Genomic DNA, 17,260 nt, shown 5'->3' with positions numbered 1-17,260 from the left:
CATGTAAAGAAACACTGATGGTCTGTGATGACAGTAAATGCTTTAATTGAAGCACTGGATTCCTAGGGGTTGGGTTTGAGGAGGGTGAACAGGGAAAGAAAAGAAGTCAGCTCATTAATTGACTTGAGAAGAAACTTTCTAGTTAGAGGGAATAGCTTGTGCTAAGTAGGAGGACTGATGTTTTCAGGGAATTTGAGATACTACCCAGAGAGGGAAGAGGAGACTTGAAAAGTAGGAGTGTTTTAGCCATAAAGTCACGGTACAATGAGGAGAGACATTTTTGAACTTTAACAGAATGGAATGATGATGTTTGCATTTTACAAAGAGCATGCATCATAGAAGGTAGATCAGAGGTGGCGAGACTGTATAGGCAGGAGACCAGTCAGGATTGTGCATGCCGTAGCCTAGGCATTAGCGTACGATGTGGACCTGAACACAGGCATTAGCTGTGGGAAGGGCCGAGAGGGAATGGCACTGGTAGCTTCAGCCAGTAGATTGCACATTGGTTGGGTATAGGAGAACCTGATAGAGAAGTTGTATCGGGTTGTAAGTATGGCTATATATAACAAAAACCCTAAATACCTTTGCCTTCTCCCATAAAAGAAGCGAGAGGTCAGCCACGCAGAGCGAGTATGGTAGCTCCACAGAGTCTCCAAAGACTGCTCTTTCTCTCTCACTGTTCCACCATCCTCAGCATCTTCTTTCCATTTACTGGGTAACCTCAGAGCTCTGGAGATGCTGTAGCTATTGCATTCATATGCCATGCGGTTGTACTCTCCGCCAAGTCATGTTCCTTCACGGGGCCGTTCCCAGTTCCTCAGTCACACTCGCAGCATTCTAAGTACTCAGTGGCCAACTGGCCACTCCCTAGTGGCTACTCCCTGGGACAGTGCGACGTACACCGTGTTCACCACTGCAGAAGGTTCTGTTGGACAGTGCTGCTCTGTATCTGCCAGTGGCTCACAGGAAAAAGTGGAGAATACATGAGCATATCCAATGGCCCCGTGAGAGTACAAATGAGACAGTTCGAGAATGTGGAAAATTCTGCATGCCAAATCACATCATTTTGCCTGTAAGTAACATGAAAATACAGAGGAGGCATCTTTTTTAAAATTAAGAGAAATTTAGAAATAACAATCAAATGTAACCTCGGACCTTCTTTGAATCCTGATTTAAAAAAAAAAGCTAAAAATACATTCAGATGCACTCACACAAATTTATATGTGGACTGGGTAGGGCAGTATTAAGGCATTACTAGTCATTTTGCTGGGCATGCTAAAAGCGTGTGTGCGTGTGTATGGGTTTAAGCTTACCTTTTGGGGATGTATGCTGAAGTATTTATTTGTAGGTGCTGTGGTGTACCTGGGATTTGCTGTGACACACTCTGAGTGGGGAAGGGGAGAGGGTAGAGGAAACCTGTCAGGCACGAAGCTGATGGTCGGTGAGGCTGCACGACAAGGCTGTCGGGGCTCTTTGTGCTTGTTTTCTGTGTATCTGTTCAGAATTTCTGTACTAAAGCTTAGAAATATAGAAATGAACATGCCTACACACTAGCCTTCTATGACTAATCCAAGAAAAACACACGAAGACTACTCTATTGAGTATTATTTAAAATTTCTGTTGTGTAAAACGGGGCACCACATCTATTATATTATTTATTATAATATTTTCTGTGTAAAAATATTTTATGTTAGACAGTTGATTGATAAGTTGATAAAGCTTTAGACTATTTTCATTTAGTTTTAATTGGCATATTTGGCTTTTGGGCAAGTTTATGGAATGCTGGCTTTAGAATTAACATGTGCAATCTCTTTAATTCTTCGGTTTAAACAGTTTTGAATTCAGGTTTGCGTGTTATGTTTTCTTAAGGCATTATTTCTCATGACTGTATTGGCAGTTGGTGGATCCTCATTTCACATCATATTCCCAGCATCTAGAGCACTGCTGGATGCATAGTAGGTCCTAGTAATCACCTGTTTGGTGAATAAATACACGGGAGGCAGAATAAGTCTCCACTGTAGAGATTTACCGAAACGGAGAAGTGATAACAGGTGAAATTCTGGTGACTGGCTTAAAGTAGATGATTACTGATAATGATGATAATGTGGTTTATTGAGTGCCAGTTATGTTCGAGTATTGTGCTGAAAGCTTTAAATTATATTCCTTGAATATGTTCAACCTTGTGAAGATGACGTATCCTCATTTTGCCGGTGACGGTTTAAATCCACAGATGACAACTTGCTCGAATCCGTGCAGAAGGCAAAGTCAGAGAGCTGGAATTCACCCTAGGCCTGCTCGACTGAGGCTTGTGCCGACAACCCGTGCCCTGTATATCGAAAGTGTAAAAAGAAGTAAACTTGTTTTACAAGAATATTAAGAAAGCATTTAGCAGCTATTATTTTTTGGGATTTCATCCAAAAATATTTCAGTATAGGCCTGGTCTGAAATATCAGGAACCACCTTCTTCTGGCTGTATCTTCCAGGGCTAGGGAACTTTGGCCGGAGCAAGCAAAGTCTCCTGTTACCAAGTTCCTGGTGAGAGTTTCTAAAGTGAAGACTGGCCGCTGAGTCTCTGCTTCTCCAACTAACAAGAGCTGTGTGTAGGGACTGTCTCCCAGGGCCCCTAAGACAGATAGATGGCCAGTTGTCTCCCACATGGTTATAGATGCAGAGTAACTACAGCTAAGGATAAGTGGATTACATTTCGTGTGTGTGTGTGTGTGTAAGTGTAGATATGATCAAGAAGGTTCTTGTCATTCTTTGAAACCATCTTGGGTTAAGATTTTATTTGACTAGTTTATGCTCTTCTACCAAATTACGGTAAAATGCATGGTCCCAATCGGAGGTAATGTTGACATTGACTTATTTATATTGACATTTTTTATAGGTATCAGTATTATCTGCAGCTGAAGAAAGATATCTTGGAAGGAAACATTCCTTGTACATTAGAGCAAGCAATTCAGTTAGCAGGCTTAGCTGTTCAAGGTAAATAATGACGATTGATAATGTAATAGAGCTACCAGATTAAAAATGTTAATAAGGAAAAGAGCAAGGGATTCGTAAAGTAACTGACTTTCTATAGTAGTGTTAACATATTAGTGAAATATTATTCCGTTATCCAAGGATCTTCCTTGTGGGAGAAAATGAATGTGGATTACTTCAATGAATTGAGAGTTTTGGAAGGATAAGCATGTTATCATATGTCCACAGAGAAACAGACCAAAAATAGAGGACCCCCCCCACCCCCCGCCGCCCCACACACACAGCAGTTAACACACTATGTATTTTTCTAGTTCAAGGATCTGCTGCTAGCTAATATTTTGGGAAGAAAGATCAGCTGAACAATGAGGTTGACGAGGTTATGATTACTTACACTTTAGACACATGTCATTTGTTTGGTTTCTTAAACAGCTGTCCTGGATTATAGAGCATTGTCAGTCATAATAGATAAAGTTTTGCATTTCGTGAGTATTTTTTTTGAATTGTTGAGTTCTGTCATTTTTCACATGCCCAATCTATATGCATTTATGTGGATATGCATGCACACATAGTTTGGAAAGACTTCTCGTGGGGCATTATTTCAAATGATAACTGGCATTTAATTTGGGGGATTGAAATTTAATCAGAAAAATTATTTATAAAATTCCTTCAGCTAGTAGCAAGCATGGAGATAATTATCATTTCTAGACAAATACATGCTTAATACACATGGAACCACATTTCCTTTCTAGGTAGTTTGAATCTTCTGAAATGTCATCTTTGGCTTGAAGAGTTAGTTTTTCATAAACTCGATAGTTGTTGAACTATCAATTTATTTTAAAACTACAAATTTCCAAGCAAGTACATCTTGCTGTAACGTATTCAAATGATCTGATTCCATTTCCTACTGGTAATCACTTTGGTTTCTTCCTGACATTTTTCTATGCACAAGTAAGGTAGTTATATTTGTTTTTTTAATTGTAAAAGTGAGATCATGTTACATATAGTTTGTGTTTTTTTTCACTTTATTAAGAGACATTTTCCCTAGTCAAGACACATGAATCTACCTAACTTTTCAAAATGATATTTTTTAAACATACACTTTATAGCTGTAAAGCAAATTTGACTTCTGAATTATAAGCACACCATCTGTATACTGCATATTGAATTTAGTTGTGCATGTTTTGCTACACGAATTAAACATAGCTGACGTGAATATTTGTCATTTCGTCTAGCTGATTTTGGTGACTTTGATCAGTATGAATCCCAGGACTTTCTTCAGAAATTCGCCTTATTTCCCGTGGTAAGACTCCCTTTGATGTTCGGCCTTTGTGTGAACAGTTTATTTCCATGCCCTGAATAATCCCTGAAACGAAGTCCATATGGTAGACGCACTGCACAGGAGCAGTGTTGGAAAACCACTTCCCTCTTATGAACAGCACAAATACGAATGCTTGTCCCGTTATGCTCTCCTTGGTCCTGGTCAGCCCGCAGACACTGAAGGGTCCGTAGCCAGAGAAGTTTGCCTTATGCTTGGATCTGAGTCTAAAGGGAGGGATCCATCTCCAGCTTCTGAGGAACCACACAGAGGCTTTGCTTTGAACCGAAGGCTTGAAACCTCACAAAATTATGCTGAAATACATTTGGCTTCTCAACAACAGTGTACAAAGTAGATGAAAAAAAGACACTGCCTTCTACTTTTTCGTAGTCGCTGCCGAGTATAGGAACACTGTGCACTGGAACAGCTCTGCTCTTCCATCCGCACAGCCCACCAGGGACGCACAAACGCCTTTGCTGTGCCGGGTTTGACATTGGCTGTTGGATGTTACCATCCTGAGATAACTCAGCTGAAACTTTCTCTGGGACAAACTCTGAGAAGGCAGGGCAAGCGTTTGCCTCCTGAGCAGAAGCCACTTATTTCCTTAGAAAGATCGTGATTACGTACTTAAGCAAAGGGCCCTCATATTAAAACCATCCCTACTTGTGCCTCATGGTGACTCAAGCTGGTTAGTCAGTAGCAACGATTATTCCTAAGAAATTTGGGGTGACTTGTTTACATACTCACTGCCATTTGTTTTCTTCAGGGGTGGTTACAAGATGAAAAAGTACTGGAAGAAGCAACCCAAAAAGTGGCCTTACTGCATCAGAAATACAGGTAACGCTACGAAAAGGAGACATGGGAATAGTGTAGAACTAATGCCTGTTTGGACTTGCAGGGAGCATCGCCACACATCAGTCTGGGACTCGAGGCTGCTGCTGCAACTGCCGCCACTGCTGTGAGTCGCCAGCATTTTCATGGCACTCACTCTGGGCCAGGTGCCGGTCCCAGCACTTACCCATATTAGCTCATTTGTTACCCATGTTGCATCAGTGAGGAAGCTGAGAACGCTGAAAGCAGCCAGTCATTGAAGGGTGCCCATTTGCCACCCCATGTGTTAAGGTTTGGGTGCTAACCTCGTCCTTTGTAGATGGAGTCAAGACTGGAGAGATGTGTTTTCTTTGTGATGCAGCAAGTGCAGGCTTCTTTCCCTCCCTGCATACCTTTGGAAGCTGAATCTCTGTCTTCCAGGGACGCCGTCTGTGCTACGAGCTGTAGTGCTTATTACATGACTTTCTTTGATTGTGAGTCAATACTGGTCTACAAGAAAAATCCTCTCCTAGAGAATTCTAGGTCTTCTTCTAGACCAAATACACAGTTCCAAGTACTTGATGTATCCTTAAATTCTTATAACCACCCTTTAAGGTAAACATTATTATCTCCTTACAGATTGGGGAAGCCAAGCTCAAAAAGACTAAATAACTTGCCCAAAGTTACATGTGGTAGAGGTGGGATTTGAACCCAGGTCTGTCTAATTATTACTTACTGTTCATCCCCTCCCATTAAAAATAACCTTTTGCCTTTAGTCTCTCTCCACTCAAATCCATACACTTGCTCACTAAGGATTAATCTTCTAAAACATCACTTTTCTCTCATCTACCCCTCCACACCCCCTTTCTCAAATGCTCATGAATTTTTTGCTTTTCACTCACTTGAGCTCATTACCCCTGGGATTCAAGGTCTCCTGTCAATTGTTATATCCTGCCTTTCCAGCTTTACCTTCTGCTGTCCCGAATGAACCATGTTTTCCCAGCACAATTAATCCCTTGGGCACATATCACCTTGTCTTTTGTTACTTTCATTCATTCATTTGTGCATCCCCTTAGAAGACAGTTTCCGATGATTGTTCTCTGTGAGGTGGAGTGCCGGATGGAGTGGTGCAGGGATAAACGGAACAATCCCCTGCCATCCGAGGATGTATTTCCTGCCTTGCAGTCCAAGGGGCAGGCAGGACTACTGGCTGTGGTAGTTCTTGTAATTCTAAGAGTAGAATACGGGAGCAGCAGGAGAAATGTGCACAGAATCTGGGGGGCCTGTGTAGAGCGGGGACATCTAACGTAGACTCAGGGGTCACAGTGAGGGATAGAGAAGGAGTGAGAGATACATAGGCAAGATCTTGAGAGGATATTAGGGATTGACCAGGTGCACAGGTGAGTGACAGGTAGGCCAGGGAGAGGGATTAGTATGTGCAAAAGCCCAGGGGCACGAGGGAATATGGTGTACTCACAGAAATGCGGAGTTTGGGATGGCGGCAGTGTGGGGTGCCCTATGGGTGTGGGGGAGCAGCAAAACATGAGGCTGGAGAGGCAAGTTTCCCTGCAGCTGAGCACTTTCTTTACCCGCACCACCTTCCCACCCATCCTTGCGATTCCGTCACTGGAGCTAAGAAAGGATTTCTGTCCTCCTAACTCATTATTTCCTGCACTTGCATCATTTGGCATTTAACACACGATGCTTAGTATTGCCCGATACTTTGGAAAGTAAGCAGTTACTCAGTGGGTTAGAGAGAATTTTACCTTTTACCGAAGACATTTCAGAGGGTTGTCTTACTCCCTGCGTTCCCCTTGCCTGCCTAAAGTACGAGGGGCAGAGTCTTCTGTAACTAACCCTCAGTGGCCCACAGTGCTTTGCGTATAGTCAGTTTTCAGTTGATATTGATGGATCGATACAGGCAATTACAGATGCTTAGACACTTAAAATGTGTATAGTGTTCTATGCCAAATTCATCTGCAGTGTTTTAGAGAAGCTTCTTTTTGTTGGCTTCGTTTTTGGTTTTAGTTTCGTGACTAACCTCACTCACACCCTTTGGGTTGCAGAGGGCTGCCAGCTCCTGATGCGGAAATGCTGTACATGCAGGAGGTGGAGAGGATGGAAGGTTACGGGGAGGAGATCTACCCTGCGAAGGTGAGTAGGGGGCGGAGGCCAGGGCTCTCCAAAATCAGCCTCGGCAACTCCGCGGGGGCAGTGGGGAGGCCCCCGGGAGGCATGCTGAGCACGCGTGAAAGGCTGGAAATTTAAAAGCCGGCGTCCTTGTGGCCAAAATTTTGAGGTAAAACATATTTGTGTTTTGCAGTGTGTTCTTTGAATGCTCTTGGAAGAGAGTTCCTTAAGGAGTCCATCTCTTCCCGTACTCACACGTATTCACAAGGTGGTTCATTCATAACTTTGTCCCCTTCAGAACAGTTTGAAGGGGTCTGAACATTTCATGGGCGCAGGCTCAGGGAGCGAGGAGTGGCTGTGGTTCTCTGCCTCTGCTGCCCGAGTGTTTCCTTTCCTTGTAGGATAGCCAAGGCAGTGACATAGCCGTGGGAGCGTGTCTTGAAGGCATCTTCGTGAAACACAAGAATGGAAGGCCGCCTGTGATGTTTCGGTACCTTTCTTACATATTTCTGTGTACTTTCTGGGGCTCCTGTTGGCGGTATTTTTTAGTCCCTAGGCTGGTTATATTGCTCATAAGTCTCTCCCAGGGTCTCACTGGGAAATGGAAGTATGCCCTCCCTGGAATACACCAGCCCCTGACTGCAGTGGTTGTTTCCGTAAGCCACTTTCTTCAGAACCAAAGGGCAGAAAGTAGCGCTTACAATGATGGTCGGCTTACGGCATGCTTAAAAGCGCATGCCCCTTTTCTCACTATATGGAGGTGTTCTTTGTTATGATGTGAACTTTTCATTTGAGCTCTGGTTTCTAGGGCTATTTCTTGTGGATAATCTAGGGCTTTCTCTGACTCCAGTTAATGTATCAAAATTCCTAAAATACCAACATAGAAGCAAATTTCAGTGACATTTTGTAATGTTTACTTTTTTACTGATTATAAAAAAATGATACAATTCATTTATGGAAAGATTAGAAGGTATGGAGTAAGGGAAACAGAAAAGATATGTAGCGGTGTGCTAATAGTGGCTGGCACTGAACAATGAAATTGCAGATGGCTTAAATTTCATTTTCAGTATGCTGTGTTCCAGTTTATATCTTTCTTTTTAAAAGATTTTATTTATTTACTTTTATAGAGAGGAGGGGAGGGAGAAAGAAGGAGGGAAGTTCAATGTGTGGTTGCCTCTCATGCGCCCTGGTCCCCTGTTGGGGACCAGGCCTGCAACCCAGGCACATGCCCTGACTGGGAACTGAACCAGTAACCCTTTGGTTTGTAGGCTGGCACTCAATCCAGTGAGCCACACCAGCCTGGGCTCCAGTTTATGTCTTAAAGATAGTAAATAGGGCATGTCATTCAATCTCTTTTTATTCCTTAAAATTCATAAGCTGAAATTTAAAGTGTCATTTCATAGAAATATTTGCAGTTTTACTGAGATTCTCCATATTAGATTCTGTCATCTCTTGAAAAAAAATTAAAAGTTTACATTATATCAGTTTTTTTTGGTTCCTTTGTGTTTACCATTTATTTATCCCTGTATTAAACAGATTCTTTTATTCCCCTTACCCTGCCTTTAAAAGTAAACTCCTCCACCCCCACCCCATTTAAGCTTTGTAAACTATCTCTACTATTTCTTCTTGGGGACTAGTTATTCCTCTCAAGATTTTTTTTTCTCTTTGTCTTCTTTTCTTAGATAAGTCCCTTTAACATTTTATAAAATAAAGGCTTGGTGATGATGAACTCCTTTAACTTGACCTTATCTGAGAAGCACTTTATCTGCCCTTCCATTCTAAATGAAAGCTTTGCTGGATAGAGTAATCTGGGATATAGGTCCTTGTCTTTCATGACTTGGAATACTTCTTTCCAGCCCCTTCTTACCTGCAAGGTCTCTTTTGAGAAATCAGCTGACAGTCTGATGGGGACTCCTTTGTAGGTGACTGTCCCCTTATCTCTTGCTGCTTCTAGGATTCTCTCCTTCATTTTTACCTTGGCTAATGTAATTATGATGTACCTTGGTGTGTTTCTTCTTGGGTCCAACTTCTTTGGGGCTCTCTGAGCTTCCTGGATTTCCTGGAAGTCTATTTCCTTTGCCAGAATGGGGAAGTTCTCCTTTATTATTTGTTCAAATACGTGCTCAATCTGTTGCTTTTCCTCTTCTCCTTCTGGTACCCCTATAATTCAGATGTTGGAATGTTTAAAGATGACTTGGTGGTTCCTAAGCTTCTCATTTTTTTGAATTCCTATTTCTTCATTATTTCCTGTTTTTTTTTTTTTTCTTCCTTCTGGTCCACTCTGTTGTTTTGAGTCCCAGTTTCCTTCCCATCACTGTTGGTTCTCCTTGCATCTTCCTTCATCTCTTTTATGGTAACCTGCATTTTTTTCATCTAATTTGCACCCAAAATCAACCAATTCTGTGAGCTTCCTGATCACCAGTGTTTTGAACTGTGCATCTGATAGGTTAGCTATTTCTTGGTCGCTCAAAAGGATGAGTTCTGGGGCACTGATTTGTTATTCTATTTGAGCCATCACTCTCTCTCTCTCTCTCTCTTTTTTTTTTTTTTTTTTTTTGATCTGGTCGCTCTTGTTACAGTGAGGGGTGGAGCCTTGGGTGTTCACCAGGGCTGGGCCCCCCCAGTCGCTAGATTATGACGTTGTACGTGGGGGCGGGGCAGGAAGGAACAATGACGGTCGCTTCGTTCCCCTAGGACCTCAGTCCCTTCTCTGGGATCCTGGGTTGCGAGCTTTGCCCTGGTTCACAATCGCTGCCTCACTGGGTCCACCAGCCGCCGCTTGTGTACTGGGGTCCACCCGCTGCGATCTTGTGCGCCCCAGGTGCCTTACGCGCTCCCGGTTGTCTTAGGTGCCCAGTCCTCCCTGTTCTTCGGGCGCCACGACCCGCGCCCGGCTGCTCCTCTCCGTTCCTGCTACAGGTCTGGATAATCAGGTCTACTTCAACTTCTTGGCTGTCTGACTTCCATTCAGATAAATTCTCTATCAGTTCTGGGTGTTATTCTGCCTCTAAATTGTTGTTCTCATCTTGGTTGTGCGTGGAGGTATGGTGCGTCCACCTACGCCTCCATCTTGCCGGAAGTGAGATGTTTTTTGTTTAAGTGGGCATCTCTTCCTCATTTTCTTTGCTTTACTGCATTTTGGGGCCCTGAGTTCTCATGGTGATTATGATGACCGCAGTGAGTGAACACCGCCCGGGGAGCAGATCCCCCTTCCCAGACTGGACGGCACTGGGCCTGGCCACTCCCTCGTGGCGATTGCTGTCGTGTGCTCGTTACGTGTTCCCAGTGTGCTGAGTTGGGGAGTGGGGGGCGGGGTTGGGTCTGGACCCCGCTGGAAGGGCCGGGCCCAACTGTGCCTGAAGGGCACATGCAAACTGGAGACATTGGCTGGCTCCCTTCATCTCATGGATAGGAATTTCAAAAATTGTCTTTAATATGATAATCATAATCTTTAGATTTAACAGTTCAATGTTGGGTCACTACAAATTAATTTTATTTATTTTAATAAATTAAAAAAAATTTTTTTTATATATGTTTGGAGAGGGAAGGGAGGGAGAGAGAGAAAGAAACATCAATGTGTGGTTGCCGGGGGTTATGGCCTGCAACCCAGGAATGTACCCTGGCTGGGAATCGAACCTGCGACACTTTGGTTCGCAAGCCCGCGCTCAATCCACTGAGCTACGCCAGCCAGGGCTATTTTAATAAATTTTAAATAATATAATGGAGAAGATAAAAGTGGTAAAATGTTTTTCTTCCAGACCTATTTTCCCATTCATAAAATTAGTTATGTAATAAAATCAAATATTAATATATAAAGTCTAATTATGATAAAATACAGTTAGAAAGCTCAAGGTAGGATTTTGAATACTGGTGAACACATCCAGAATAGAATAGTTGGCTCTTTGGGTTCCTAGCATTTGAACTTCATCGTCACCCTGAAGCTTGTCAGAGCACCCCTCCTCCACCTTTGGGTCTTACGTTATCCAGCCTACGAAACTGAACAGTACTTGGGTGCTTCTCTCGTTTGCCCTCACCCTCCAGCTGTGCCCCTTCTAGGGAAGCGCTGTGCCTTACTGATCTTAGTATCCCTGAGACCTAATAGAATTTCTGGCCTTGTTATAACACATGCCCTTCATGGTGTTTGTTGAATGAAGAAAGGAGGCACTGACAACCAGCTAATATAGGGATCTCTGATCCAATTAATGTGGCAAGTGAGGGTAAATATATTTTACATTTTGACACACTCTTTCTCCGTATTTGGTATACATGCATTTACTTTCTGCAACTAGGTGTTGTCAGTTCACTTAGAAAACACATGCTAGCTGATTAAAACAAGTTTTCTTTCTAAAATAATTAACACACATTATCGTATGCGTCAAGCACAGGAAGGAATCTGTCTCCTGGTGCAAATACGAGCACTCACGTTGCCATCTTCTGTCTGTCGCTCTGCAGGTGGCATGACATCGCTAACATGTCCCACAACAAGTCCTTCTTTGCCTTGGAGCTGGCGAGCAAAGAGGAGACCGTCCAGTTTCAGACTGTGAGTGGACAGTAGGAATCGCACGGGTGACTTTCTGAGGGTTAACAAGTTAGCGTTTCTGTGTGTATGTTGCGGGGGTGGCATTAAACTTACAATGTTTTACAGTTTTATAAAACATTGTAAGATTTTATAATATTTTGCATAATAGTAGTTTTGTCATAATACCTTTGGCAAAGGCAGTTGCTCAGGTAATATTGTTGAAGGAGTGAGTCCTTGGATGAATACTGTCTGATTATGATGGTCTTTAAATTAAACCTAAGGGACTAAGTAGGGGGAAGGAAGCACTAACAGCTTAATTTCTATTGATATGTGAATGGCTCAGAAGATAGGTTATTTCACAGATATTTGCCTTTGCTCTCTTGAAAAAGGCAGTATTGAGTCGCTGAGTCAAATGTTTTGTTTGAAAATGTCTTTGAGTTATCCATTTGTCAAAATAAAATAGATATTTTCATAATTTTTAAATTTCTAAGTCACATGGAACTTGTTTAATCCAGGAATCACACTGTTAGAATAGCTTTTTTTTTGTCTTCATACCTAACTATAGCACTCTGTGAAGACACAGTATTGGAAATGAAAGACTCACAGTGTGTTAAGCGGCTTGACGTAATATGTTACCCAATTGTGTCTTGTCCTCAGATGCACTCTGTAGCCAGTTGTAAATGTGCTTTCGTTCATTTTGTGCATGTTTTGTTTGCCAGGAAGACATGGAAACGGCGAAGTACGTGTGGAGACTGTGTGTCGCGAGGCACCGGTTTTACAGACTGAACCAGTGCAGCCTGTGAGTGCGGCCGGCCCCGGGGACTGTGGGAAACGACCGGTGCAGAGGTTTCCATCTGGAGTTGTATTGTGTCATCTAGAAAGGGAGATTTTATGAAAAGTGATGTTCTAATAGGATTTTTATGGTAAACTCTTTATGTGTTAAAACGAAATTTCTCAAATTATTTTTTCATTTTGGCTTTGGACCAACGTCTAATAACTACACATATGCCTCTAAGATCTGTTTTCCTTATTTACTAGGATCATCCTAATTCTTGGAAGTTAGAAAGGGAATAGCCTTTTTTTTTTTCAAATCAGCATTTTGTATAATTAAAGATTTTTGCTTTTTAAGCCATTTGAAGAATGTATCCCCTTCTCCCTAACGTACGTTTTTCTTTGCCCACGTGGGATCCCCTCCCCCGCCTCTGCTGGATCGCTGGGTCCCATCCGCATACAGCCGTGCTGTTAACACCTCACACCGGAAACATTGCAGCGGCAGCACCCATCTCTGCTCTCCTCCCTAGCGAGTTTCTTCAACAGAGTTGTGCGTGCCTGCGTTCTCTCCCTCCTCCGTCCTGTTTCCCCTGGGCCGCCACCACACTGACACCGCCTCTCCCGGCGACAGTGACCTTCACCCAGGGGACATTTCAGGAGTTCTTTCTCTTGACCCCTCAGCAGCACTTACCCTCTGACCACCCCTTCCTTCCTGCACCCAGCTGATCCTTGGCTCTGGGGACTGCGTCCTCGCTTGCTTGTTCTCTTTCCAGGCTGTTTCTCCTCACTCACCTTTGCTGGTTTCACCCTCAGACCTCATCTCCACCCACTGGGTCCCTAGGGGATTTGCCGTGCCTCAGGCTTAAAAATAGCCTCCTTGTGCTGAAAGTGCGTCTGGTCTTGCATGTGGCCTCATCTCCTCCCTGAGCACTTGGGCACTTGCCTAGGTGACGTCTCCACTTGGGTACCTAAGAGGCACCCCAAATTCGATATGTCTAAAACCAAACTCTCGATTTGCTCCTCTGCTTCCTGCCCCCCAACCTGCTTTTCCCTTCTTCCCCTTTTTGACAAATGACAGCACTGTATTCACCAGCCCAAAACCTACCTAATTCCTGCTTGATTCCTGTACCTCTTTCATTGACATCCAATTCATCAGGAAGTTCCACCTGCTCTGCCTTCAACATATATCTGATTCGATCCCTGGTCAGGACACGTACAGGAAGCAAACAATAAATGCATAAAAACTGGAACAACAAATTGATTTTTTTCTCTCTCCCTTTCTTCTTCTCTTTCTCTAAAAATCAATGAATAAAAACTTTTTTTTTTTTTTGCCAGATGAGCAAAAGATGGAGCACCACTCTGAGTTCTGATTTCCAGCTCAGGCCCAGACCTGAGCCCATTCCTCTCCTCCACCTTTCCTTAGCTATGGGGTTACTGCAGACTCCTGTGGCCCCGCTGGGCCCATCTGCCCAGCCGCCTCTTGATCCTGGCTCCCAGACCCAGCAGCCCTTACAGTAGCCCCAGGCCTTTGCTGATGTGCCCCTCCTCCTCTCTTCTGGCAGACTTGTCACCCTGCAAGGTCCAGTTTAAATGCAGTCACTCTGTAGCCACCATGCATTTTGTTTGCTCAGTCCTCAGTACCACTCTCAAAGTCCTGTCTTTTCCTACCACTTTCATAATAATAATTATGATTCAGGAAATGCTTTTCTGTGTCAAGCATTGTGCTGAGAGCTTTTATCTCCTTTAATCTTTACAGCAGCTCTGTCTGGTGCAGTTATTATTTCGCCTTTCTGGATGGAGGTGTGGAGACTCGGAGATGTGAGACGGTGTTCTGCTGCCTGTAACTAGTCATTGGGAGCAGGGCGACTAGAGCCTGTGCTGTTGGCCGCGTGCTAGACTGGGGCAGTGCGTGTCTGCTGTTCCAACACGGGTGGGGTTTGCCTGTCCTGTCCGCCAGAGCCCCACGAGGGCAGGCTCTCCTCTCGTTCCTCTTTGTGCCCCGTGGTCAGCAGGGGCCTTGTATGGAGAGGCCACGAATGAAGGAAGCCTGGGGGACACAGTGATGGGATTGCGGGGGAGGAGAGCCCTTCCGCTCCTGGTTGATGTCCTTTCATTACCGATTGCCAGTTGGGGGCGAAAAAAATCTCAAAAGGACATTTTGTCCCTTTGGGCCAGGAAGGAAGAGGCAAGGCTGGGGAAGTGCTTTGTGTTTTACAGGGACCCAGGTGTAAAGAAAACCTCAGTCAGGACCAAACATGCAGAGAGCCCTGAGAGAAAAGAGAAGGAAGAGGCTTGGGGGGTCCATTGGGCAGAACCATCTACTGAGGGACACTTGGGCCCCTGTTCCTCTCTTCTCCCTGCAGCCCCTCCAACCGTGGTTTTATCTGCGTCCCTCTGCTGGTCTGGTGACGGGGCTTTGGAAAACCCTGACTGACCGGGAGGAGCAACCCTGTTTTCTGTGGGCGTGGGGAGCCGCGGCTCGCTGTCGGGCAAGGAGTTCCGGGTGCATTTGTGGGTGGAAGCGTTCCTCCTGCTGGCTCGATTCAGTGGTGTTGCCAGGCCAGGAGAGCTGCATGTGGGGCTCCTCTGGGCGGGCCTGGCTCCACTCAGCCATGTGTGACGCTATTTTTATGCAGACGTGTGTTCTGAGATTCCAGGAGTAGGCATGCGGTCTGCTGGAACACAGTCTTTTCATAAGTATAAAGCCTTTCATAAGTTTAAGAGTGTTCATAATATTGAGCCATCATTACCTTAGTTCATTCTTTTCCTGGAACATAATGGAGAACCAATTATTTTGGATAAACCAGAAATGTAATCCCTTTTCCAGGAGGCATCTGTATTGATTGGTGCCACGTTGTGTTTCAGTCTCTGTACGTGCAGTAGACTGTTGAAGTCCATTTCCAGGAAGCATTTTTTCCTCTGTAATTATCTTTGACAGTTGACATCCGCTTCATTCTGTGGGAAACAAAGGTTGCATTGTGAGCACTCGGTCCCCAGGTAAAGTAAATGAATTCTTAGCTTTTAGTATTTTGATAGGTAGTAAAATGGAAAATAACTTTAATTTTTATGGTCACTTCTCTTAAGGCTCTCAACCTAGACTGTTCCTTGACCTTCAGTATTACAACAATTCTGAAGTGGCTGTAGACGTGTCCTTGTGGTCCAAAAGGGTATACTCAGGTGCTGTGGGTGTTTCATGAGACAGCAGCAGGCCTGGCGCTGGACAGCGGTTGCTGGGCGCCTGGTCCAGGCTGGGGCCGCTGGTGACTCAGGATGGATTCCGTTTGCATAGAAAGGGAGACTTCACTCCTTGAGGGTCCCCTTGCCGCCCACTCAGACCTGATACGTATTGACGGGATGATGGTGTTGGGACGGCCTGATGAGACTCATCTACCCTTGGCCCAGATGACCATAGTTTAGAGTTTAAAGAAGGGCATGGTCCACCATGAGTCTTGCCTGCTCCCTCCACTTTCAAACAAGGTGTTTTAGGTAACAGGATCACCTTGTGTCACTCAAGTCTTAAAAATGTTAGATAACAACAGTTTTTATTTTTAATTTATTACATGGGGATAATAGGACCTTACTCAGTATTCCCTTAGGACTGGAGTAGGAATTCAATAAGGTAACGTCAGTCTTTTAGGTGAATGACTTCTTCCAACCTCCCGTCCTCCTCCCCAGCCCCAGAACTGGTCATGCTGTAATCAGCCTCTGGGATTTACATGAGGAGAAGCTGGGGGGAGAAAAGGAGTCTTGACAGGGTTCTTGGTGTAGGAGGCTTTTCTCTGTCCTCACTGTGGAGGGGCGTGGAGAATGGTGTCTTCCCCCTGCCCCTGCCCTTGTCTCTAAAGCCGAGTGGTGGAAGTTTCCACAGACTTTCTCTAGAGGGGGAAGTGGGATTTCACCCACCAGCAAGCTGCTGGCTGAGCACAGTGAGAGGGCTGGCGTGTGTTCCCTGCGGTTTGGGGCTGTCTATGGACAGGGCAGCCGGTGTCCCCTGGGTTCTGGAGATGTTTGCGATCTGGAGACTGCTGGAGAAGGCCCTGCCTGGGGAGGTGGAGGGGGTTGCCCCACTTCTTCGAGGCCTGCTGCAGGGTTTGAAGACCCTGCGACAGGTCTGGGGGAAGGTAGAGTAATTGCTGTTCCATTCGAGGAAAGCCGCAGAGACTAACATTTTCTAGGTATTTCCACCATCCAGCACATTTTTTTGTTCATCAAAATCTCATTCCTCTGCACTAGCCATAAATCTATTAAAAAAGAAGCTCACAAAGCAAAATTCAGACAACGGTTAGACACACGAGCTCAACTGTAAGTGCTTAGGAAGAAGCATCACTTTCTGCCTCACTCACTGTATCGTTTGTTCAGCGAACACGGAGGGCTTCCTTGTGTGCCCGCCAGCGGCGACGCCGTGGTGTACGCTCTGGCCTCCGGGGAGCTCACAAGTCCCTGGGGCCCGGGCGGGGGAGTTGGACGAATAATCAGCTGGCAGGAGCCTGTGCTGGGGAAGCTGACAGAACCGCCTCCTTCAGGTTCTGCTGCTTGCCCATGTGACCAGGAGTGATTTACTTAATCCGAGTATCAGTTTCTTCACGTGTGAAATCGGGGTAATGATCGTCCTCCCTCACGGGGCTGGTGTGGGCCCCACTAAAGCGCTTCCTTTCCTTGGGCCAGCAGCCTTTTCTCGTGTCGTCTTCTCCAGCACACACATGCCAGTGGTTTTTTCCTAAGAGTTCTTCACC

General features: G+C 44.7%; 1 protein-coding gene across 1 annotated transcript in view; it reads left to right on the top strand.

Annotated features, from left to right (window-relative positions):
- Positions 1-17,260, top strand: part of PTPN21 (protein tyrosine phosphatase non-receptor type 21) — a 64,938-nt gene that overhangs the window by 26,474 nt on the left and 21,204 nt on the right. Inside the window, exons 4-10 of the mRNA XM_045822129.1 lie at positions 2,888-2,985; positions 4,215-4,282; positions 5,064-5,134; positions 7,174-7,261; positions 7,639-7,727; positions 11,690-11,777; positions 12,476-12,555. Of these exons, the coding sequence (XP_045678085.1) occupies positions 2,888-2,985; positions 4,215-4,282; positions 5,064-5,134; positions 7,174-7,261; positions 7,639-7,727; positions 11,690-11,777; positions 12,476-12,555 (582 nt within the window). The remainder of the gene's footprint in view (positions 1-2,887; positions 2,986-4,214; positions 4,283-5,063; positions 5,135-7,173; positions 7,262-7,638; positions 7,728-11,689; positions 11,778-12,475; positions 12,556-17,260) is intronic.

Source organism: Phyllostomus hastatus, unplaced genomic scaffold (assembly GCF_019186645.2).
Source record: "Phyllostomus hastatus isolate PE091 unplaced genomic scaffold, TTU_PhHast_1.1 phas_scaffold_501, whole genome shotgun sequence".
NCBI classification, from domain to species: domain Eukaryota; kingdom Metazoa; phylum Chordata; class Mammalia; order Chiroptera; family Phyllostomidae; genus Phyllostomus; species Phyllostomus hastatus.
This window is presented reverse-complemented; position numbering and strand designations above follow the sequence as displayed.